This window comes from Rutilus rutilus (genome assembly GCF_951802725.1).
Source record: "Rutilus rutilus genome assembly, chromosome: 23".
Lineage (NCBI taxonomy): Eukaryota > Metazoa > Chordata > Actinopteri > Cypriniformes > Leuciscidae > Rutilus > Rutilus rutilus.
Window position 1 is genome coordinate 5,606,960 of NC_140233.1, and position 25,140 is coordinate 5,632,099.

The window sequence follows — 25,140 nt, forward strand, 5'->3', positions numbered from 1 at the left end:
GAACAACATCACGGTAAAGAATACTTATCCTTTGCCGTTGATGTCTTCAGCTTTCGAGAGGTTGCAGGGAGCATCCATTTTCAAATTGGATTTACGCAACGCCTATCATTTGGTTCGCATCAGGAAGGGGGATGAATGGAAAACCGCATTTAACACCCCCAGGGGCCATTTTGAATACTTGGTTATGCCGTTCGGGCTGTCCAACTCCCCAGTGGTTTTCCAGGCACTCGTCAATGATGTGTTGAGAGACATGGTAGATCAGTTCCTATATGTCTACCTGGATAACATATTGATTTTTTCTTCGTCTCTCCAGGAACACGTTTAACACGTCAGACGAGTGCTTCATAGGTTGCTAGAGAATGGGCTTTTTGTCAAGGCGGAGAAATGCGGAAATGCGATTTTCATGCACAGTCTGTTTCTTTCCCAGGTTACATGTCTCTTCTGAGGGAGTGCGAATGGATCCTGACAAGGTTAAGGCTGTGATAGATTGGCCAAGTCCAGATTCCTGTAAGGCCCTACAGCGGTTTCTGGGGTTCGCCAATTTCTATCGGCGTTTCATTCGCAACTTCAGCCAACTAGCCGCGCCTCTGACCGCCTTGACCTCCCCCAGAATGACATTCAGGTGGTCCGATACAGCCAAACTGTATTCACCAACCTTAAGAGCCGCTTCGTTTCAGCTCCCATCTTAGTCGCCCCTGATCCCACAGCTGTTTATTAAAGCAACGATTCTGGTGGCCATTAATGGCTCGCGATATTCACAGTTTTGTTTTGGCTTGATCAGTTTGTGCCATTGGTAAGACGTCTAACCGACCTCCTGATGGGTTACTCCAACCACTGTCTGTCCCTTCGAGACCCTGGTCCCACATAGCGCTAGATTTTGTCACCACCCTCCCGCCCTCTAATGGCATGACGGTTGTTTTAACCGTAGTGGGCCGGTTCTCGAAGGCGGCACATTTCATTCCCTTGCCCAAATTACCCTCAGCCAAGGAGACAGCGGTGACTGTAATTGATCACGTCTTTCGGTAACATGGCCTCCCGATGGACGTGGTTTCCGACAGGGGTTCCCAATTTGTGTCCAAATTCTGGCAAGAGTTTTGTAGGTTATTAGGAGCTACAGTCAGCCTGTCTTCGAGCCAACCAAGATTTGGAGAGAATGTTGCGATGTTTGGTATCCAAGAATCCTTCATCCTGGAGCCAACAATTGTCTATGGTTGAGTACGCACATAACTCGTTACCAGTGTCATCCACGGGCCTTTCTCCGTTTAAGTGTAGTTTAGGGTACCAGCCACCAATTTTTCCGAGTCTGGAATCTGAGGTCGCAATCCCCTCCGCTCACGCCTTCGTCCAGAGGTGCCACCGCACATGGACCAGAGGCCGTGAGACTAAGGCTAAGGCCGATCGCCACCGGTCAAGGCCTCCCGTATACGTCGTGCGTCAAAAAGTGTGGCTTTCTACCAAGAACATTCCGCTCCGTTCTGTTTTTCTCCGTCCAGAATTTCCTCTAAATCTAAAATCAATAGTTGGAAAATGTAACAATGACTTGATTCCTTAGATGTTACTTCATTTTTTTTTTTACCTGCAAAAAAGTCTTCTAGGATAGAAGGAATGGATTGATATTCCAGAGCAACTTTGCCATTTCTGACTGGCCGTCGGCCATCTTGGTTTGGAGAAAAAAAATCCACATACAACAGCTTTTCACTTGGTGACAGTGTATAGTGTCCACCGTAGAGGTTGATGTGCAACTATGCCATCAAAACTCTTGAATAAAATGCTTTTTCAGCTGTCCACTGACCTCTATGCATGAAAGGGTTAAAGTGTTTGCCATTTTTGGGGCCTAAGCTGTCGCTTTTTAAAAATAAATATCAAATATTTTGACCGTTTTATGAAAAGCCTCAGAAGAATAGGCTACTTAGACTATTATGTATCAAAATATCATGCATGATCCACAAATTTTTGCAGGCCCAACATCTCTCCCATCAATCACAGCACAAGGGTCTCTGACACCAAGCAAATAAAAATCTCTAGTGCAGACTATTCCCATGTGACATTATCTGAATCATTCATCTTAGTCGAATTTCAGTCTCATGGGTTTGAGCCTCATCTACTTAAACACCCTTTGATCAGCACCAGTGTCTTCCATCTACTAAAGGCTCATTACAATGCTCACCTTTAACCTAACCGTTCCACTCTCTGTTGACTTTTCGCGTCCTGAAGATTATTTGATATTTATTTTTCATATCCTGTTCGCCACATGTTCGTCTCTCCTGGCAGGGTCAGTGGTAATCGGCATCATGAGCACCAGAGCCCTTCGCTCCCAGAACCGCTTCATCTTCATGTTAAACACCAGCATCAGTGACACGTTAACCGGTGGCTCTGTCTTCTACCTCGGCCTGTTTGACGTCCAGGAGGGTTACCCGTCCCGAAACGGCACTTATTACATTTTACCGTCATTTCTAGGGGTGAACGTGTTGACATTTGTGTTTGCTCAGTTTGACAGATACTTGGCTGTGTGTCACCCCTTCTTCTACAAGCGTTACATCACGCGCGGGGTTGTGGTTGGCGTTTGCGCGCTCTGTTGGATTTACACATATTCAATTCTTACTGTTCAAAGTGTCGTGCCTGTTGCTTATGCCGCGCAAATGAACGCGTTTGGGGTCATTGTCCTACAGGTGATCGTGGCCATCAAAGTGTTAATGACCATCAAATTGTACATGATCGCGAGGCATCAGCTCAGCCGAGAGATGCCCAGCAGCGACAAGGAGAGCAAGAAAGAATCACTGCGCATCATCGTTTATGTGGTCATTTGTTTTCTCATCTTGTGGGCTCCGTCTTTTGTGAACATCTCGGTAAAATATGTGACTAAGAACGGGCTGAGGTTCAAAAATGAAGCCACGAATCTTTTCGCGATCATGGCGCGAATGAACGCGCTCAGCACGCCCGCGCTGTATATTTGGGGTAGTCCGTCTTTGCGCGCGGCCGTCTGGAACTCAGTGTGGAGTAAAATATTCAAGAGAAGAACGACAAGGTTTTTTTTTTGTTTGTTACCTAATGTAAAATGTTCAAATACATGCACACACATCTGTAAAAAAAATATTGTAATATAGTAATGCCAACTGTAAGGCTCTGTAAGTGTAGTAGGGCTACTGTTTTACAATCTAAAATGCTGGATAACTTTTAACAAACATTATATGTATCCTAATGAAGTTAAAGCCTACTAACACACTCAAAAAAAAAAAAAAAAAAAAAAAAAAAAAAATGAATTATATTATTCATATTATGGATTAAGACTTTTAAAAGAGAAAGAAACTAGAGCTTAACATATAAATCTTAATGGAACAAGGGAATGGGTCATTTCAGTTTGATTCGTATTCATAAATAATAGTAATACGAATAACAATTAATTCCATTAAGATTTACACAATTTCTTTCATTAAGCTTTTTTTTTTTTTTTTTTTTTTTTACTAATTTAAAATGATTAATCCATAATATTAATAATATGTAGCCTTAGGATTATTCAATTAAATTTGATGGCATTTTACTATACAATTGAAATTCGTAAATCTTAAAAAATAAATAAACATTTACTAACATTTACATAACTTTTAAAAACATAACATTGTGGGAACGCTCTGTGTTGGCTGGGTAGGGTCCAAAAATCTGAGACTACTAACGAAAATACTTTTAGCTCTTTTTTTTTTTTTTTCAAAATCAAGTTTTCCCCCAAAATCCTAAATCTTGGGGGGAGTTTTTCAATATGGTCTCAGACTTAACCCCGCTGTATGAATCAACCTCACACGGCTGAAGGCACATAAGACATGAACTAATTCTTTAAACGTTTCCTTTGTCAGTGTTATTAATAATTTAATCATCAAGCTGTGTGCAACCTTACATCAATGCGTCTGTGTGTGTTTTGAAACAGGGTGGACTCTGGCCATGTGAAACCCAAGAAGGGAGGAGAAAGAATTCCCAGCATCACACAGAGTTCCAGAGACACATGAACACTGAAGACTCTCTCTGCTGTAACACTGAAATGATCCGAGCCATTACAACAGAGCAGCTAATATTAAAATAATATAGGTTTGGCTTCATGATCTATAATGCCAAATTTCACGTACTTTCACAATATTGTCTTAAGTAGGCCTATATCTGATGCTCATGTCTTAATGTCTTGCAAGGATTTCCCTCTCCAAACTTAGCTGTGGGTAATATGTCCCTTAAAGTTATATTCTTACTGTTACTATTTTTTACGTTTCATTGGTTAATGAAACACTAAGTTGTGAAGTAAGGTTACCTCATGAATAAACAGCATTCCTTGTAAGTCCTTGCGTGTTTCGGCTGCTGGAGAAAAGGCCGCCATTTTGAATTATTGAGAAAAAATATCGTTAGGAATTTAATGTAAAGGTTGTCAATTACATTTTTAACTTAACTAAATATTCCTGAAACTACACCCCTACAAAAAAACTTCAGGGAACTATATTAAGTTTTCAATTCGGAACGGTACAAATTTTGTGAATAATTGACCTCTTGTTTACAGTAAAAAAAATAAATAATTATCCATACCTTTATATATATATCAAACAATAGACGTCATCACATTTAATTTCAACATTTATGTTCAATATATTTACACTGTACTAGCAGCTATGCAAAATGCAACCGTTACATCTTAAAGCCAAGCATGTATATACTTTTTTTTTCTTCTTCATTTCAATTAATTATTGAATGTATTAATCAATTTAATAAACTAAATTGAGGTTACAAGTCAAGACCATAAAGTTGTTGTTTTTTCCACACAAACAGAAACATTAGACCAAAATGTGCATCCTAAACTTTATTGGACTGTTTTAATAAAACTTTTTAAAAAATATTCTCAGATATAAAGATGAAGACTAAATACTGTAACTGAAGAGGTTAACAGCGTCAGATCAGTGTTTATTCCAAAAAACGGAAACTGGAAGGTTAAAAATAAAACAACACGAACTGAACATCACATCCAAATAAATGGAAACCGAATCAGGAAGTAACTCAAACTTGAGACAATACGGATCACGAAGCAGCGAGTTAAAGCCCATTTTCAGACTCAAAATGTCGAACTGTTTTGAAAGGATCAATGCGAGCTGTGAGAACAGCTGAGGACTCTTCCATAAAACTGGGTTGAGAATGAAAGCTTTACAATACTGGGACCCTAAAAAACAGCCAACATGAACTCAAAACCTCAATGTAGATTTAAATCAAACAAAGTTGTGAAACTGCAGGTTGAAAGCATTTGGATCTCTCATCACTTGCAGCTGCTGACGGCCTGAGTGGCGTTTCGAACCGAAAATTTCGTTGAAGTTGGCAATGAAGCTTTTGCTGCATTACAGAGTTCTGTCACAGTATATAGGGATGAATATGTGGCCGACCAGCAATCATCTCCAGTCTTCCGCTAGAACTCTTAGTATGCATGAAACACAAATGTAGAGAGTGAAAATGAAGGTAAAACAGAGGAGATGCAGTGTTTCACTCTCCCTTTGTGACCAAATCTTCAATGTAGGCGTCCAGCTCATCGTCACTGCTGATCTCAATGTCCTGCGGAACAAAATACACACATGAACTAAGGAATTTCCAAACATTCTTTCCCATTGATGATTCTAAACAGCTCATTATTCTCATTTCCTTGACAACAGTCCACAAAATCAAAACAAATAGCAAAATGGAAATTATTATGTGTGTCAATGCAGTAAAGTGAGTGTGTGTGTGTGTGTGTGTGTTTCAGACCTCCTGGACTTTCTGCAGAAGAGCGACGATGTTGGTTCTGAGTTTGCGGAGTTTCTCTTCAGATTCGCGTAGTTTGGCTTCTGCCCCGCTGCTCTTCTCCTCCACGGCTCGTGCCCGAGACTCGGCCCGCGTCTGGTAGGAATTACACAGACTCTGGAGTCCGGCCTCATACTGCTGGAAATACTCTTTCTGCAATGCACAAGACACTCATTTAAGCACTCAAATCATTTAGCCCTGTTATAAATATCTCAACGATGGCCTGTACTCACGATGGGAAAGGCCACAAGGTCCTCTGCGCTCATAGTGTTCACAGAATCTTTAGGGATTCGGAAATCCGGAGGGAAAAAATACCGTATAAACGTCCTGCGCAAAACAGACCATGAATGTAGGGATGAAAAACACACACAAAAAACCACACAAATCATGAACAGAAACAAACCTCATCATGGTCACCAGGCCTTCTGTGGTCTCTCTGCTCGGCCCGCTCTGAGTCGTGTCAGGCTCAGCAGCGGTGGGCGGAGTTACAGACCGTGCTGGACCCTGATTGGTGTCTGGACTTCGTGATTCTGGAGAGGCTGGACGCATAAGACGGACATCATCGCTGCCCTTAAACACCCTGAAAACAAACAAACACAAATGAACATTTGATATGCAAAAGCAATTGGAATTTTAAAGTTGCGATGAAAAAGAAGCAGGGTCGGAAATTAACGGGGGTTTGGGGTAAAAATGCAAAAAAAGATTTTTTACAAAAAATTTGCACAAAAAAACCCCATTGATAATTAGCATTTTCATCAGCCATATAGGTAAACATTTTGATGAGCTAAACCTTTTTTCGCAAAAAAAATCTTGGATGGAAACCTGGCTGTAAATTTTTTTAATTCTAAAAATATCATTTTTTATTATCATCTCATATTTTAGCAATAGCTTTCACATTGCACATGGAGGCTTTATTTGAAACTTTAAACTAAATTTGCACAGTAAATTTAAACAGTCAGTAATAAAATAAGAAAAAATAAAAGAAAAATTGGAAACAACAGCACAAATAAATACAATAGAATAAAGAGACAAATGAAACATGGCTTTAAGTTAGAGGTGGGTCTAACAGTTGTATTCGGGTAAGAAATACTACAGAAGACGGATATGTGTATTTGACTGTTTAAGCACTGTTAAACCACGAAAAAGAACTCAATTTGGTCCTCACAAGCCATTTATGAAAGGCGACTTTATGTGCATGTCACTTATATAGATCAGTGGTGCGTGTGTGAAAAGCCTGCAGGAATGAGTAAAATTATGTGCATAACCCACAACCCCGCACCAAAATTCAGGCCCTGTAACAAAACTATTCAACCTGAGCGAATGAGACGAGTGAGCGAGAGGAGGCGGCTGTGTCACTTTTTTTTCAGATATTTCAGTATTGAAATATCGATATTTTTGACGACACTAATTTGTAGGAGTTTCTAGGCGTTGAACGATTTTTTTTAAGCCGACATTTATGTGAATAAAGTCAAGTCGACTAGTCGCTGATGACGTCATTGATGAACAAATAAGCCTGAACCTCGAGCTGAGACTCGAACGCGGGTTGCCTCGTGCACAGCGATGGCAATATGACACAGGACTCCTACATAACAGCTTATTTTTATCAGTTCTTTTGTCTTTGGTCGTTATATTTCTCACAGATTTCGGCTTGTTCTAAATCAGATACAGATTAAGTAGCACAGTAAAGATTACATTTATATGAATGCATTAGTGAGAGATAGAGCGATAGTGCGTGAATTAATTTGCAGCGTCTCTCTACTATTAGGGATTTTAGTTACTAAGAAATATATACTACAACTTTTCATTGATAAATCACAGAACAGAGTTTAGAATATATTTCAGCGCTACTGAATGATTCTGTGTGCAATCTTCACGTGATGAGCGCGCTACTGTCTGTATGTGTGTGCGTTACAATACAGCAGCGCATTAGTTTAGGCCAGCGATTAACTTGCGTGTACAATAAGCTGTTTAAAACATGCATTCACCCGATCAATTTTGAGCATCTAGATGGTATAATCAAACATATCTTGTGGAGCGCATGTATTTGTCATTTTAACTGTTGAAAACTGAGTGTAAAAGTGAACTTCAAAGATTTCTTATCCTGTTGCGCCCTCTATAGCCCATGATCAGCGACTAGTCGGCGCCAAGTTTAAAAACGCCATGGCAGAGCATTACTAGTCTGTGCAACCCCTATCTTAGAGTTAGTTTCCCTTTCAGACACAAAATTTATGGGAGGAGACTATTTAAATAAGTCACACAACATGGTTTGCTGTGGTATATTAAAGGGATAGTTCACCCAAAAATGAAAATGCTGTCCTCATTTACTCACCCTCATGTTGTTCCAAACCTGTATGATTTCCTTTCTTCTGCTGAACACAAAAGAAGATATTTTAAAGAAGGTTGGTAATTAAACAGTTGCTGGTCCCCATTGACTTCCATAGTATTTTTTTTTTCCCTACTATGGAAGTCAATGGGGTCCATCAGTCATTTGGTTACCGACTTTCTTCAAAATATCTTCTTTTGTGTTCAGCAGAAGAAAGAAAGTCATACAGGTTTGGAACAACATGAGGGTGAGTAAATGAGGACAGCATTTTCATTTTTGGGTGAACTATCCCTTTAACTGGCATTTATTTAACACTCGAAAAAGCATGTCTTCACCCTTTTTGGGATTGCTTTCTCACATTAATTTGCCCTGTTTAGTAAATCTGGCCCTTCGTGTAGCATGTCATAAATGTGGTAGATATTGATTAGTGTGTGATTGTGCATGTACCAGCGGTCTCTTGGAGTGTTCATGGGAACGTAGTCGAACTTGACTTTCCAGCGTACATTGTCCTTTCCCGTCTCTACTGCGGTTACACGACCCGTGAACCACTCGCCGTTCACCTTTGCCTCTACCTGCATGCCTTTATCTACAACACACAGCATTGATTAGATCTCGACCACACAATTCCACGCATCTCTTTGCCATCCGAAATTATATACATATATTACCTTTCTGAGCATTATTTTTTGTCACATCTTTCTTCAGATCTTCATTAGTGCTATTCGTGATAACCTAAGAGAGAAATTGAGATGAATTAAAGCTGTATTGAGTGTGAATTAAGCGGTGTGATGTGATTCTGTACCTCAGTGTTGGTCTGTTTGACTGATGCTGCTGCTGCTGCTGCTGCTACTGCTACTGGTTTTTTTTCCACTGCAGTTTTCCCTCGAGCCTGAACAGACGCCGCCATCTTAGATTTTTTGGGTTGAGGTTCATCCTCTTCTGACGCACTGTCTTCTTCATCCTCCTCTTCTTCCTCCTCTTCCTCTTCACTTTCTTCTTCCTCGTCATCCTCCTCTTCTTGGACTCTACCCTTCTTTATGTTTCCTTTCTTGCTGGGTGGAGTTTGTTTGCCAGCAGTCTTGGCGGACGACGGCTAGCATAAAATAGTTACGATGTTTTTAAGCACAATGTGAAAACACAAGATATTTAAAGTTTGAGTTTATGTATGTGTTTTTGAGACGACTTACTGTAGCAGTGCGGCTCTGCATGGCACCTCTGCGAGCTGGCGTTTTTGTGGGCGGAGTTGGGGGCGGGGCTACGGGTTTGGGGCCGGGTTTTGTTGCCTTCGCTGCAGGTGACGGCTTCGCTTTGGGTGAAGGTGCTGGTGGGGTCCGCGTGGGTCGTGAAGGAGGCGTTGGTTTAGGGGGAGGAGTTTTTGTTATCTGCGGTTGACTGACAGCTTTTCTGACCACTGCAGGGAGAGGTGGTGAACGTGGGCGGGGTGCTGCTCGCTGGGATGAGCGGGTCGGCTATAAGGGTTCAACAAAACAAAGAGAACAATAAATAGCTTGAAACCTATCAAAAACATATTCAGGTCAAATTAACCCTTTATCTTAAAAAAAAAAAATTACGCCTATTTTTAGGACAGTTAAGCATATTCCCAGTTATATGGAAGTTTATTTCCGCCACAGAATTATAATAATAAAAAAAAGGTAATAGCGACTTTTTATCTCACAATTCAGATTTTTTTTCTCACAATTGTGAGTTTACACCTCACAATTCTGACTTTTTATCAGAATTGCGTGATATAAAGTTGCAACTGTGTTATAAAGTCAGAATTGTGAGATACAAACTCGCAATTACGAGAAAAAAAAAGTCAGAATTGCAAGTTTATATCTCTGACTTACTATTTTATAACTCACAATTCTGACTTTATAACTGGCAATTCTGACTTTATAACTCGCAATTCTGACTTTATAACACGCAATTCTGATTTTATAACAAGCAATTCTGACTTTATAACATGATTCTGAGAAATAAAGCCAGAATTGTGAGATGTAAACTTACAATTGTGAGATAAAAAGTAGCAATTATCTTTTAAAAATGTTTTATTCTGTGGCGGAAACAAGCTTCCATACAGTTATCATACTGTAATGCGAACACAAATATATTATTTAAAATGAGTAAATTAATATTAATATATATATTTATTATAAATCATGGTAAAAAAATAAATAAAAATCAGTAAGTACTATGAAAAATGTCCTGCTACATTTGGCCAGAAAATGTGCGGTGCAGATTTAAAAAAAATTTTTGGCCTGAAATATAACTTTTTTGTGTGCGATTCATCCACAAACATCTATGAACACATACTGTACCTGAGGCGTGCGCTCTTCTGTAGGTTTTGTACTGACATCTAGAGGCAGCCGTTTTATATCTGATGCTGATTTTATTGTTGTGGTTTTCTGAATTAGGAGAAATAAAGCATAAATTTAACCAAAACAGACAGAGCAAAAGCTCAGAAGAGGGCTGAGGTGACAGACAGACCTGCAGGGACTCCAGTTTCTCTTGCTGCTGACGGATTTTATCTGACAGATCTTTCTGTTTGTCCTCTGTCGACTTGATGTCTTTTTTCAAAACGCCGACGGGCAAATTCTGCTTCTGCTCAGACGCATCACACCTAACAGAACAGAACAACAAACAAAACAATAAGAAATACACAAGTCTTAAATGGTTAGACTGCTTCTGGTGTCCAGTTTTCCCAACCTGTCCTGGGTTCCGTCCGGGTTCATGAGACACACCCAGCTGTCTGGGTACCGTTTGTCCACAGCATCCATCTGAAACGGCAACGTCCGCCATTTCAAACACTTATCTACAGGAAGATAAAAACAATTAAGAAATTAGATTAAATGGGGGTATTCAATTAAAGTTCCAAGAGGCCCAGGCTCTATATTTTCTTCCGAGCGGAGATCCAGACAATGCTTTTTTGCAATAGTTACACATTTTCATCTGCGCATCAGTAGTACTTAGTAGAAGAAAAAGAAAATCCTAAACTCAAAACCTACACAAAAAAACCTATCCTCAAATAGTCATCAAAGATGAGGATATTGGGCCCTCGGAGCCAAAGCAGAGAGTCTGAGAATTTACACAATAAAAGTAACTGTATTTGCTACATTCTTGTTTTCTGCAGCGTTTAGCAAAATAATCTATTTAGCTGTTCACTGTTTTTGCTGCTGTTGTCTATGTCTTTAGCTGGAGAGAAGCAACGTGCATGTGCAAAGGTCACTTGAGTCACTCAACGGTACAATGAGAACTGTGCACGTGTGTAGAGAGTGTTGAAGAGCAGGAGAAGAGATAACCGCTCTACCGACTTTAGCACGCTTTCTTTTATTTCCAGTTCTATGTGTGACCAGAGTTGAATGTTTATTTGTCTGCTTTTTCTCACTCAATCCCCACGTATGTAAGATGAGTGTGACGTTTTTATTAAATTATTTGATTAAACCCGGGGAAAATACGCCATCTCTCGTCTCTCGTGGATCTTTTCCTCCGACACCACATATTGTTTTTGTCTCTCTGGGAAACAACATCTCAACTTTGTGTTACACATGGAACATAAAGGGCTTGAATCAAGCACATATGGCTCTAGATATCAATATTAGAGGATATAGCAGCAAAAATGACCATAAACTGATTTATAACTACCATAACTGATACACTGAGTCATAAGCTGATTACTATAAACTGTAGAAAAGGTAAAATGATGCTAATGTGTCCGGTTGAAAACTAGCCAGCGGTCCGCTATCTGAGGATGCATGTCCTAGGGTGTTCTGGTTGTTTCTTAGGGCATTGCTATGTGATTGCTTGGGTATTTTAGGTGGTTTTTTACCTGCCCAAGTCATAATAACCTACTACCCACATGACTCTGGTCTCTAGATAAGGGTCAAGTTCCACTTTTAATGAAGTCTAGAATTTTGAAGTCGGAGTCTGATCGCTTAGCATATAATAATTAATAAAAATACAGATAGTATCAAGTGTCACAATTAAAAGCAACATCGAACAAAAGCTTAATACTTTGGCTTAGGAGTTAGGATCAAATCAGTAACCCTGAGTAAGAGCAAAATATGTTTTTAGGATATAAATGTGTTTCTGGCATGTTAAAGGAAGCTTGTGAAGTGCTGAGAGTGAGTTTATGTTCGTACCACACTGGATGGTGACCGGTATCTCCATGGCTCTCCGTCGGCGAAACCGAAGTTCATTTGATGGGACGGCGTTCCAGTTGGCCGACAAATAGCCAAATTCATCCCAGAATTTCACTATACCCTTCTGAGCTGTTGAGGGAAACATTTAATTCATGTTAAATTTATTACAAAAATTATTTAAAAAAAAATATGCCTGCGCATGTTAGTTATCAACAAAAAGAAGACAAACACACAGACTGACCTATACCGATGTCCTTCCAGTACTGGGCGAGATATTCTCCCATGGCCCTCAGTAAGTGTCTGTATTCTTTAGCGTCTGCAAAGTCCTGCTTGTTGTGCGTTGGCTCGAGCACTAGATAGGGAACATCCACCACTCCTACAACACCTCCACAGGCCCTGATACACACACACACACAGTCGATTTTTGAGCAATTTACAACCATCGGCATATCGGCTATTAGCCTGGCTCCGCCCTCCTACGTACTTCCGCTCAATTTCATTTTCCTTCAGTAACTCCGTCTGGGATTGTGGTGTATTCTTTGGTTTTCTCCGATCAATTTTTAACCGGTCCAATCAGCGAACAGAGGGAGTGGCTGAGAACGATGACGTTGAGATCGTGCGCTAGTTTGAGTTGACATACGTCACGACCAAACGTTAGCGATTGGTTATGGCAGATCCAGAGTGACTCTGGTCAGATCCAATAGTTTTAAACTTCAAAAGAGTACCCTCCTACAAGGAAGTTACCGCTTGTCAATGGAGAGAGGCCAGACTCTCTGTACAAATGAAATGTACGAGAGTCTGGTAGAACCAGGCTAATCGGCTATAGCATTGAAAAAGGTCAATATAACAACTGCTGTCTGCGTTTTAATGTTAATCAATTAACAAAAGACAGAAAAATTAAAAATAATAATAACAATAATAATTCGCTCACTACTCTTGACTAAATAACTTTTGTAACTTTCATAAGGATTAATATGTATAGGGCCCTATGAAACTCGAAGGTCTTCACTGCAACCCGTCAAAATAAAAGTTCAGTTTTACTTCAAGTAATTGTGACAGAAATATATTACTGTTGTACAGTAGAATTTAGCTACGTCTCAATGTGTTAATAATATATGTATTTAATTTATACAGAGAAAAATATGCAGTGTTATTTTACATTTGTTTACTTTATTTCTGTACCTAAAAAAAACGATTAAACCTACTTAAAAAAGCACTGTTTACTTCATATGTATCTTTGTTCTGTTGTATTTATGTTGGCCTGCTGAACGTTAAATGGATCCAATCCACGTTTAGAAATTATTTGACGATGCAGCAATAAACTAGTATAATGTAATGCATGTTTTTTTTTTTACTTTGCTGATTTAAAACATGATCAAAACACTTATCTATTTTAATGACAAAAGTTCGAATAAGCTAATCAGCCAATAATTCTTTGTTAAAATCGGTATCGGGCCCAAAAAACTGTATCGGTGCATCCCTAACTGTTACACATCAGCTTGTATAATGCATAATGTATAATATCTGTGTGTGATTTTCACTCACATTCCTCCCTCCAGCTGTGGTCCCGTCTTCTCGTACATCTTAATAAGACGGCTGCAGTTATAGACGAACATACCATCCTGGTCTCGCCTCTCGATGTTCACGCCAAATATAAAGTTCAGCTCCTTGGGTTCTTTCAAAGCTCTGAAACGACAAAACGCTGATTTGAAACTGTGTTTTGTGAGCGTTATACAAGAGAAATCTTGACAATAGTCAACAAGTGTGTTTTCAAGGATATGAGGCTATAAGTCAAATGTGATAGCTATAAAACATCTTTAAGAGGTCATAGTGTATTTGTAGGAGTGGATGGGGGTGTGTTACTTTTGTTTGGATGCATGGATGGCTTGTTTTCTAGTAGCTTCGGCACGTAACGCCACAGCCGAATCCTGCGCCTTTCTCAGTGCGGCCTGAAATCATACAAAACAAATGTATTAAAAACCTGCATATACGACAAACTCATAAGTGCAATTTATGAGCGTCTAAATTCAAATTTCTTTAATAAATAGATAAAAATGGATAAATAGTCCAGAGTTCTGTTCTGGGTCTGAATTGTGTGTGTCTCTTACTCTGGCTTCTTTGGATAGGTCATCACCAAGCTTTAACTCCAGGGCACGAGCTTTACTCTCGGACTCCCGCGCCTTCTCCTCAGCTAGAGAGGAAGTCAAACATACGCACAAGTCAAGTGCCATTCATTTATTGTGTTTTCCCTACATTTAATTTTTTTTGTCCCACCAAAGCCTTATTTGATCAGTTATTGTGATTTATGAGTGATGTTGCGCATGAGTGAGAGAGAGAGAGAAAGAATGAGCAAAGACCAGTGTTTCAACTGTGGAAAGATATTGATAAAACAGCTTGAGAATAATGCACTATATTGCACGTGTAAATGTAAATGATTATATTTCAAAATAAAAAAAGTAGAAAAGTAACTTTAGGGAGTTTGATTGACAGGCGATCTGACCAATCATAATCCGCCATCCGCCGAATCCGCCATTTTTGTCCGACAAAGCAGTCAGGAGAGTTAGTAGATTAGTAGGAGTGTACTGACGTCTTTCCGCGGTTAAAACAACATTTCTTCTGATGTTCATTCATGTTTATTTGATGCTATAAATGAACTAGAAGGAAGAGATGATCGGTTCACGAGCAGCTTTAACAGAAGCGATCTGTCAGACACATTAAAGAGCCACAAAACGGTATTTATTGTTTAAATTTCATTTAAAAAAAATCCACATTTGAAAGTTGAGACTATTTCATATCAAGTATCTGAATTCTGAACCCCATTGAAAACCTCTGGAATGTGATCAAGAGGAAGATGGGCGGTCACAAGCCATCAAACAAAGCCGATCTGCTTGAATCTTTGCACCAGGAGTGGCATAAAGTCACTCGACATCAATGTGAAAGATTGGTAGAGAGCATGCCAAGACGCAGGAAAGCTGTGATTGAAAATCAGGGTTTTTCCATCAAATATTGATTTCTGAACTCTTCCTAAGTTAAAACATTAGTATTGTGTTTAAAAATGAACATGAAATTATTTTCTCTCCATTATTCGAGGTCTGACAACACTGCATCTTTTTTGTTATTTTGACCAGTTGTCGTTTTCTGCAAATAAATGCTCTAAATGACAATAATATAAAATGCTCTAAAGGATAAATGTTATCAGGGGTTCATAGAATAAAGCAAAAATGTCAATTTTACCCAAACACATACCTATAAAAAGTAAAACCAGAGAAACTGATAATTTTGCAGTGGTCTCTTAATTTTTCAAGAGTTGTATATGTATATACATTTTGTATATGTATTTATATATATATATATATATATATATATATATATATATATATATATATATATATATATATATATATATATATATTTATAGATATATAGATATATATAAAAACACCTCCCAACCGCAACCGCCCATTACCACCGTCACAGCCCTATATATATATATATACACACACACTACATAAATCATTATACAAGAAAAGACAAAAGAAGAAGACCTGGGACAGAGACATAAGTGATTTGATTGTACAGCAATGTCTAATTCACAGACTTCACTAAGAATCTAGTCTAAAACCCATTTACATTTCCTCGTCTGTTCGAATCTTTATCAAAGAAAGTGTGAGATGATGCCATCACAAACATGCCCATTTCCTGTGTGCTTTTAAAGCAAGCATCTACATCTGTCAACACTCATCGTTCAGTATTTGTGAAGCTTAAAAGCAGAAATGGTCAGATAGAGGAAATGCTATCATAACCCACAAAGCCCGAAGTCAACTTCCCTTAACACCCACCAGCGATGCTAGTCCAGTTTGAGCTGTTTGTGTGGGCTAGGGTTAAACTCACCGAGTTTTGAGAGGTGATCTGCCTTCTTGACCTCCTGCTCCGCACGGGTTTTAAAGCGCGTCGACGTGTATTTGTACATCCTAGAAGTCAAAAGAACAGGCTTTTCTGTATTTGGGATTGTTTTTGTGTATCAGGGATGAAACCCTGAGGCTTCAGTTATATGTGTGAAGCTGGTATTTTTTCATGTTTACCTAGGGTTATACAAGCAACAGGACAATCGCTTGGTTCGAACTTTGTGACCCTGAATGAAGATCCTCATCCTGGGGTCGATGTACAGGACAGCAGCATACGCACGGAAGGACCTCCTCTCTGGCTTTCTGTTTATGACAACAAAATGTACATTCAGCATCATCAAAAAACATCTAACAATACATTAACATGTTAAAAACCCACACTGTATGTTAGTCAGTTAGCATCACGCTGGTTCCCTCGACAAAAACCCAATAGGATTTAGCCATAGGCTTTTGGATTATCGCTAAAAACAAGCTCTGTGATCAACAAAAGCTTATGATACTTGCACGTTTTGTCCATCAAGATACTTATCACAGATGAATTTTGAAGCTTAAATGCAGTCGCCAGAAGTAAAAAGCTAAAGGTAGGCTATAAACGAACTACATCACGGTCCCACGACTTCAACGTCAAGATCACTAATCCTCCGACAACTCTTTCAGTTTTTATCTAAAACATTTTCCATGAACATTTGAGTTGGAAAAGTTTATAAGAGCACAATAACAAGCATAACGAAGCTGTAAAAGCGGACCTAGTTTACTGGTTTACTGGCCTATTTTTTGGCCTACAAAGTGATGTCACGCCTACACCACGTTTATGACAAATCCTGCACCTGGAGGGCAAACTTTCTGTAGAGTTTAGCTCACACCTGTCTGGAAGTTTCTAGAAATCCTTAAGATCTTGACTAGCTGGTTTAAGTGTGCTTCGAGTCAGTGCTGCTTGATTATGGCAAAAATCACAATTATTTAACACTATTATTGGTGGGTGATATGATCAAAGTCTTATTTCACGATATGAGCAATTTAAAATATCTCAAATTAATCCTAGGTTAACTAATGTAAGAAAAAGGTCCTCAAAAGCAATTACATATGACAAGTAAACAGACAGCAATACAATAAGAACAAAGAAACTAATTACAAACAAAATGGACAAATAAGTACAGCAGAATGAAAATATGAATTAAATAAAATGAAGTGTTTTAAGTTTTTTAGGAAGATGTACTAACAGTGGTATTCAGATAAGTAATAGCCTACAAAAGAAAATTGAAAAATCAAATGTAAAATAACACTGCTGTATACATTAAATATAAATGAATCCTTATTAAATCAAATCTACTTAAGTTATTCAGGCAAGATCAGTGAGTGATTTCCCTTTGTCATTTGTTGTTTGATTATCATTAATGACATATTATGCCTTTCAGCAATCCTATAAGATCATTACAAATTACACTGTACAACATGGATCTAATAAACTTGTACAGTATGTAGACTGTAGGAGTCTACATAAGCCGCTTTCCAACCAAGTAGTTACAGGAACTTAGTAATAGGAACTGTCCACTTCTAAACAGTTCTATGAACTACTCTCCCCCAAACTCGGTTTTGCTGTTTGCGTTCGCACTGGCCAAGTGGCCATAGGAACTGGTAGGAGGGGTAAGGGCGTGACGCAAGCACGGTGACTTTTATTTTGACGGAGCGACGGACCTTTATTTTGACGGCACTGAGAACGCCAGAGCAAACAATGCTCGCATTCTCTGTGTTCATTAGTTAGCGATCTGTCTAACAGTACTGTTTAACATGTTATTAGATAGAATTGTTATAGTACACAGTATATGAAAAAAAAGTTATTAGCCTATGCCGTGTGGTTGATGTCCAGTGTTGCTAGCTGAGCAGAAACACATAATCATGTTTGACTTGGTCCCCGCAAAGTTGCGTTGGATTTTCTCTTCAGCATAAAGGTTTAGAGGCCCATCTATCACTGTTTTCCATGTTTGTATCTAGTTTCTGGAGTAAATATATAGGCTATAATCTGTGTGTTTACATATAGCTGTTTTAAAAATGGCGGGTGCTGGTGTTTTGCGTGCGTTCGGTCATCAGCATACACTAATGCCACGGGTAGTTCCTATAGTGCTGGTTTAGACCCTACTCTGAAGCAGGAGCTAAATTAGTTCCTCCAAATGGAGTTCCTAGAACTAAAGTCGTTCCTAGTCGGCGGGTTCGCACCGCAGGAACATCCGGGTACTTTAGCCAATAGTTCTAGGAACTGTGAAAAGGTTCCTCCGGTCGGAAAGCGGCTATACTGTACATGTGGTACCCAAGTTTATTAGGTCCATGTCATACTACACTAAATTTCGAATTTAATCTGTAATTGAATCTCTGTAGCCTATTGAATCTTAGGCTACGACACAAGTTAGTACAGAAGAATAAAGCGGCATCAGCATGCGCTAGTGGTGAACAAATAGAGCAAGATGAATCGCACTTTGGCAATTGTGGTTTTTATGTACGCTGAAAAAAAGAGGAGGAAGAGAAAGAGGAGAATATGGAGGCGGTCATGGCTTGGGAAAAGAGGACTTAGTTTTAAGTTTTAGTGCCATGTCGCGTTGATCAATACGCCATTTCTTGTTGCATTTCTACTGGCTAGTCAGTAGACGTAGGTCGTAGCAGCAAACACACTGTGAGATGATCATGATAAATTTATGACAGTGTCAGACTATCTTTGGTCGCAAGAGTGTGACAATGGCTGTCTTTGAACCTCTCTCACTAAACGACGGAGGAGCCACTGTTTAGGAGCCACGACTAAAGAAATCGCCATGATTGGTCTTCAACGAGCCCAAGAGGGCACACGTAACTCCTCTGTTCATCTCTCTGCACTGGCTACCTATCGCTGCTCGCATCAAGTTCAAGGCATTGATGCTTGCTTACAGATCTGCCACAGGCTCAGCTCCCTCCTACTTTCACTCACTCCTACGAGTCTACATCCCTACCAGACGCCTACGATCGGTCAACGAGCGACGTCTCGTGGTTCCATCACAGAAAGCCACAAAATCACTTTCCAGATCATTCTCATTCACAGTTCCATGCTGGTGGAACGCTCTCCCCACCCTTATCCGGAATGCAGAATCCCTGACAACATTCAAAAGACAGCTGAAAACCTATCTATTCCGTGAGCACTTAACCTTATAAAAAAAAAAAAAATCCCTTCCCTTTGAAACATCACTTATCGAGCTTATGCTACTCTGAATACTGCCTGAACTTCGTATTCTGAGCACTTCTTGCGTTGTTGTTGTTTTTGCCTCTTCATGATGACTCGCTTAATTTAGTCCTAATTTGTAAGTCGCTTTGGATAAAAGTGTCTGCTAAATGACTAAATGTAAATGTAATGTAAATGTGGTCATCTCTAATCTGGGACAGCCCAAAATCATACAATGTGTACCGGGCATAAGTCTGCTGTCACTTAAAGAGCTAATGGACGGATCCAATAAACTGTTCAAACACGTCCCGCAGTTTAGCAACAGTAGACTGCATTTTACAACACTCACTTATTTGGCTGATTTGGATGTTAAAGTCCCCCTGTAGTCAATATCCCTTAAAACTCATCTTTCATCACCAAAATGACATTGACATTTTCCTTGAATTTTTTTGGAATGTAACTCTACACCCTTGCCTCATTTAGTATACGAGGTTCTATGAATATGCAAATGAGCCCCGCCTCCACTCACTGAGATCCACTCGTTGATCTGATTGGTTACAAGGTAGTTTGTGACGTCAGAAACACCAGCGATTTCAAAGTGTTTTTGAGACTGTCTTTGGTTCACTGCAGTTTTAAGGAGAAAATACTCAGCAATACTGTCGACTTATGAATTTGCACATGGTTTGTCTTGAAGCATATTAAAAACACCATATAGACATATAAACAACATTAAAAACTTGATTTTAACCACAGGGGGACTTTAAGTTTGGTCTTTTAGGGAGGAAATAAAAGCACACCGCTGTGAAGGAAAGGAAGGTGCGCTGGACGGCATGCAGCAACGCCACAATGATCGTTTAATACGTTTTCATATCCAAAATCCAAAATCAATTACGATTAATCGCACAGCCCTACGTAAGAGTTGTTGCTAAGATCTGCAGAAATTGGACAGGATTAGACAACCCTGGTTATGAAAATTAGCGAATGCACTCACACTCCCTCTACAGGCGTCCCGGCCATCATAATGTCCTGGTGGTCCGTCTCCACATCCAGCTCTGGCTCTCGGTTATCCATCAACTTCAAATTATAAACTACAACCAGTGTACCTACGAACACACAATACTCAGATTTAACGGCCTCACCAGACACAATCTGATTAACCGGCCTTCATTTCAGACAAAGTGCTGTAAAAACCAACCGCTGGGTCCTTCGATCTTCTTGAACTGCCGAAATAGCTGCTCTTCGTTCTTAAAAGGAGAATACTTAAAGATGAGCTCAGTCTCAGTAGCGTACTTCTCAGTGTCTTGAGTCAGAGGCTGCTGGGTCTTCACGTCCCAGCTGGGTAATGGGACAATCACCTATGAGAACAGGCCGAAAGCATTTAGAGATCTGCTCTTCGCTCAGACTGAGCGTTTGTGTATGATGCTTCGCCATCAGCTTCTTACCTCATCCAGACCCTCTTCTTCATGAAATGTTCGCGACAAAAACAAACACGTTAATTTGTCGTCTTTTTTGGTGAAAAGAATGAAGTCCTTCCCTATACGCATGGAACCCCTAAAAGAGACCAGGACGTACATTAAAAAAAAAACATAACGAAATAATGGCAGTTCATCGGCTTCCAAGAAAAGTGTAACGATACTTACGACTTTAATCCGTTTCCATACTGGCCGATGTGAGTAGACTCCGGGAAACGTTTGCTCGATTTGCCGAACTGGATGACATGAGTGGCTTCACCTATTCAAAATAGTTCTGTTGTCATCACTGTGGTGTATGAGATCTTGAGTGAAAATGCATGCATTTTGTGGTAAGAAGGGTTTGGGTTTCTTTGCTTTACTCACTGGGGTCCATTCCAGTGCCATCGTCAAGAAAACACAGCATAAACCCGCCTCTCAGATCTGGTCTCTTCTCTGATTGGTGGTAACAAATGAATATTAACAATCTATTATGTTATTTTTTGCAAATGTTGAAATTTATTTCTACAACTTAGTTAAAACCACTGTATGTAACCTGTGTAGATGTCTATCCGTGTGGCATTGGCGTCTCTGTAGAAAAGAAATGGAGTGGATGTTCACTTCAACAGTGCAAATCTTTTTGATGATAGAAGCCCTTTTTACAGCTGGTATTAAGAAGCCAGTAAGTTTTGGTTGATCAGATCACAAGTAGACGAGGGAGACACACTCCGGTTTACACATGGTGTTTTAATCCGTCTCTTTTGTCCACTTTCAGCCACTTCTGTCCTGATTTCTTTGAGGGGAGGGTTTACGGGCGAGTAAATGTATGTTTTTTTTCAGATCTTTCATTCTAATGGATGAAATAAGCTTGTGTAATTTGCATATGTATACGTGACCGAAGACGAAGGAAAAACACACGGAGAGCATCAGCTTTAGTTTCTGCTCTGACAGACACAAGACCAGCCGAACGCTGTGAGTGTGTGTTAGAAATCAGGAATGGAGAGAGAACATTGTGCTTGGTACATTTTTCGTCTTCAAACCAAACTTGGATCTTCAGCCGATACAGTTTAAATCCCGTTTAATCCTCGAGCTCTTCTCATAATGTCACTCATTAGATCAGTAGACGGAGAGAAGACGGTCTTCTGTGGCTGTTTGAACACATTCGATCACACGAGCGTTTACACTACGAAAGCAATCCGGTCGAATGTGTTTTCAACTCCCTCTGGAAGTGGTGGAAAGTGGACGAGCTCAAAACGTTAACAACTGTATTTACCGTCGTCCACTTGTGATCCGATCGACCAAAACTCATCTTAATACCAAGTGAAAACCGCGCCTTAGTGTCAGAAATATTTATTTTTAAAAACTAAATTGTGTTTGTACCTTGAGTTGTCCACTAGTTCAGCCAAAGCTCCAAAAAGAAACTCATGGGTTGTCCTGTTGGCAATAACAGAATCGATAAACAACAAAAGAAATGACCTTTTTCATGGCCACTGTTACTTTTGTCCTTTATGGCGATAAAAACCCAAGTATTTGTCAAAATATAATTCATACATTATTAGAACATTGTTATACATGTCTAAACAGAGCAACATCCCCATTCAAAATTGTTCTTTGGCCTCCAATTCACAAAAACATACATCGTTTGCAATCCCATTAATAATGGGCGCATTACTTCAATGCTACAGTAACTTTCATTGAAACAATGAATCATTTCTGGGTACGTTGTCATTGCAAACTGCTTTACGGAGGGTAGAAGCAGGACTGTTCACGGACCATGCAATGCATGTCGGCACACAAAAATGTCCGCTTTTGAGAATCACAAGTTCCAATCTGATTGGCTGTTTGATTGAGTCAGGGCGCACAAGCTTTTAGCAGTCCGATGGAAAACAAGGTTTCACGTCATCTTTCGTTTTGTTGCTTGCAAGAAAATTTGTAACGCTAACTCAAATTGATACTTACGAGTTTGTGTGCAGATATTCAAAGGTGAGCTGAGCTCGGTTTAGCGAGCTATAATTTGTGTAGGCCATCGTCTCAAAATAAAACAAATTAAAAAAGAAAACTAGCAGATTGTATTCACGTCTCGTCTCTACATTCTTCCCATTTCATGAGAATCATGTGTGATTGTTCAACACCTAGAAAACAAACAAAAACAAGCATGTCAGTACAAACTAGCCATCCAACGCAAAATTGTGATGTATGACCAAACTCATTGGAAAAGACTGTTCAAAAAGGAATTTTAACACACGTTTACTGGGATCTATGGGATTTAAACATTTTTTATATAGTGACAACAATGGGCGATATGTTTCAAACAGTAATGTGCTTCGTTACTGTTATGTTGCATCCAGTGACATAATTTTTTTGTAAATTAATAACATTAGATTGCATTTTTAGCTCAATTTCAACTGAAAAAGGCTTGACTATGGGATGACAATATATTTGCAACGCATTCCTATGGGATTCAAGTGCGTTGCATTGTGGGATTCCACGCAGTGTTATGTTGTATACTACATTCTGGCAAATGTAGTTGCATACTCTGCACAGTATGCATACCACATACTGTAAAAATAGTACAGTAGTATGTTACTGTGAGAATAACCTAACATTTGAGATAAGTATTAGTACTTGTTGAAAACATACAAAACTATAGCATTTGCCATTCTGTGTGCTTTTTTAAAAAGGTTTAGTCATACACTTTTTTTTTGCCAATTAATACGAACAGCAAATGATGTACCAAACCAAAATGATACCCTTTCCTTTAGCATCCATGATGCATTTATTGAACCTTTACAGACTTTTGCTATTTAAAATGATAATGCATATTTTTTCCCCTCTTGGGATAAATAATGACCCAGACAGGTGAGCTCATGAGTGGGGTTTTTACTGTCTGTCCTTGAACTGATTAAATTCACACAGAAACACACGCGAGGCCATCACATGCTGCCAAGGCCCTTGAGATCCATGCAACAGCAGAGACTGAACTGCTAACACTTTCATTCGCCAAACACTCAAATCAGCATCTAAATCAATCAAATTTAACTCCTGGCTCAACACAATAAAGCATGCACAGAAGAACTGGTCAAATAACTGCGGCCTGGCCAGAAACAACCGCCTTCATTTACAAAAACCAACAGCCTTTGTACAGTAACACAAGCAGTAAATGTGATTTCAAATAATGCAAACCATTTAACCACTCCTCTACCTCCGTTTCTTTTTATCCAGCGATTTCTGCCTGCTGCATGAGGAAAACTACGAAACAAAACGTGTTTATTCCTTTTTCGTTCATAGAAAGTAGATGCAAGGCCTCGAATCGCTCCAGCAAGCGCTTTCCCTCGAACAACACACACGAGCACCGAGACAGCTTGCCCCGCCCTCCTCGCCACGCTCAGCCAATCACATTGCCCGCTGGCTCATTACTCGCGTCTGATTAGTCGAAGTCGCCGTCATTCAACGTAAAGCAGGAAGTAAGTTTGCTGGTCCATGAAGGAATGTGGTGTGGAAAAACGCGGGGAGGGAATCGTGCTAAAGCACAACACGACTTATCGATAAGCTGGTCTTCTGCGATTGGTTTTAAAATCATATAAAAGGTAATCACGATAAGACAACTTTTATGTGATATTAAAATACAGGTTAGCATGAATTCAGTCGCGTTTGGTTAGATACGTTGATTGCATATATTGTTCTGTTTAAAGGTGTAAAACGTGTAGGCTTTTTTAGACAATCGTTCCTGGTAAAAAGGGGATGCTGCTGATGATGAAAGTTGTACGTAATGGACGAAGGGGACAAAATGTCTGCCGTGTTTTCTGAACATAAAACAAGCTGTTTGATCACTTCAAACATATATTGATTTCAAAGCGCTGTATGCATTGCTTTTTAATGTGTTTTACCCATAAATGGGTAAGAAATCACACCTGGCTGTCTATGACAGCGCTTGTCTCTGTAAACCGCAACAACAAAAAAAAGTGCGACGCGCACTTTTTAGCCAATAAGAAAACGCGTTCTTCCTTTAACATTATGGGCGGGCTTTGGAGAATGCGTCGTGTTGGGGTGTTTGATATCAAATATATGCATGCACTATTATTATAAAATAAAATGGGTAACTATAACCTTTTAATATTACATTTAAAGGCACAGTTTAATTTGCAACATTTAATATGCCTATGATTAGACTTAATGATTAATCTTATATGTCTGGTTTCACAGACTTATTATTATAGTCCCATATTAAAATGCATGTTTGTGCTGTTTTAACTGAAAACAACTTGCACTGACATCTAAAAATATGTCAGTGCCATTGTTTTGTCTCAAGATGCACACCAGTAATGTTTTATTTTTATCTCTATCTCTAAAG

The 25,140-nt window shown here is 39.4% G+C and overlaps 2 protein-coding genes across 2 annotated transcripts; one reads left to right on the plus strand and one right to left on the minus strand.

Moving 5' to 3' along the window:
• Window positions 1-2,159: 2,159 nt before the first annotated feature.
• LOC311282789 (uncharacterized protein) lies at window positions 2,160-3,998 on the plus strand (the record flags this gene model as incomplete). Its single annotated transcript, XM_084396797.1, has 2 exons — window positions 2,160-3,025; window positions 3,920-3,998. 2 exons carry the CDS (start codon window positions 2,160-2,162, stop codon window positions 3,996-3,998), a joined length of 945 nt encoding a protein of 314 aa, XP_084252923.1.
• Window positions 3,999-4,816: 818 nt separating this feature from the next.
• morc2 (MORC family CW-type zinc finger 2) lies at window positions 4,817-24,162 on the minus strand. Its single transcript, XM_084397329.1, has 27 exons — window positions 23,992-24,162; window positions 22,749-22,921; window positions 22,170-22,223; window positions 21,346-21,380; window positions 21,177-21,245; window positions 20,982-21,072; window positions 20,784-20,892; window positions 20,537-20,696; window positions 20,333-20,444; window positions 16,338-16,463; window positions 16,147-16,226; window positions 14,364-14,446; window positions 14,119-14,204; window positions 13,801-13,941; window positions 12,497-12,651; window positions 12,256-12,384; window positions 10,823-10,928; window positions 10,604-10,736; window positions 10,435-10,521; window positions 9,304-9,585; window positions 8,919-9,209; window positions 8,785-8,848; window positions 8,564-8,702; window positions 6,197-6,373; window positions 6,027-6,120; window positions 5,758-5,946; window positions 4,817-5,568 (listed from the first exon to the last, which is right to left on the minus strand). Exons 2-27 carry the CDS (start codon window positions 22,814-22,816, stop codon window positions 5,500-5,502), a joined length of 3,129 nt encoding a protein of 1,042 aa, XP_084253455.1. The 5' UTR covers window positions 22,817-22,921; window positions 23,992-24,162; the 3' UTR covers window positions 4,817-5,499.
• Between the last annotated feature and the right edge of the window lie 978 nt (window positions 24,163-25,140).

Excerpts from the sequence above, each read along its gene's own strand:
- morc2 (XM_084397329.1), bottom strand. The coding sequence starts at position 22,816 with ATGGCCTACACAAATTATAGCTCGCTAAACCGAGCTCAGCTCACCTTT. Across the intron at positions 16,464-20,332 it reads GGGACGCCTGTAGAGGGAGT|AAAGCCAGAGAGGAGGTCCT; the intron begins GTGAGTGCATTC and ends TGTCATAAACAG. Across the intron at positions 10,737-10,822 it reads CCGGACGGAACCCAGGACAG|GTGTGATGCGTCTGAGCAGA; the intron begins GTTGGGAAAACT and ends CTGTTCTGTTAG.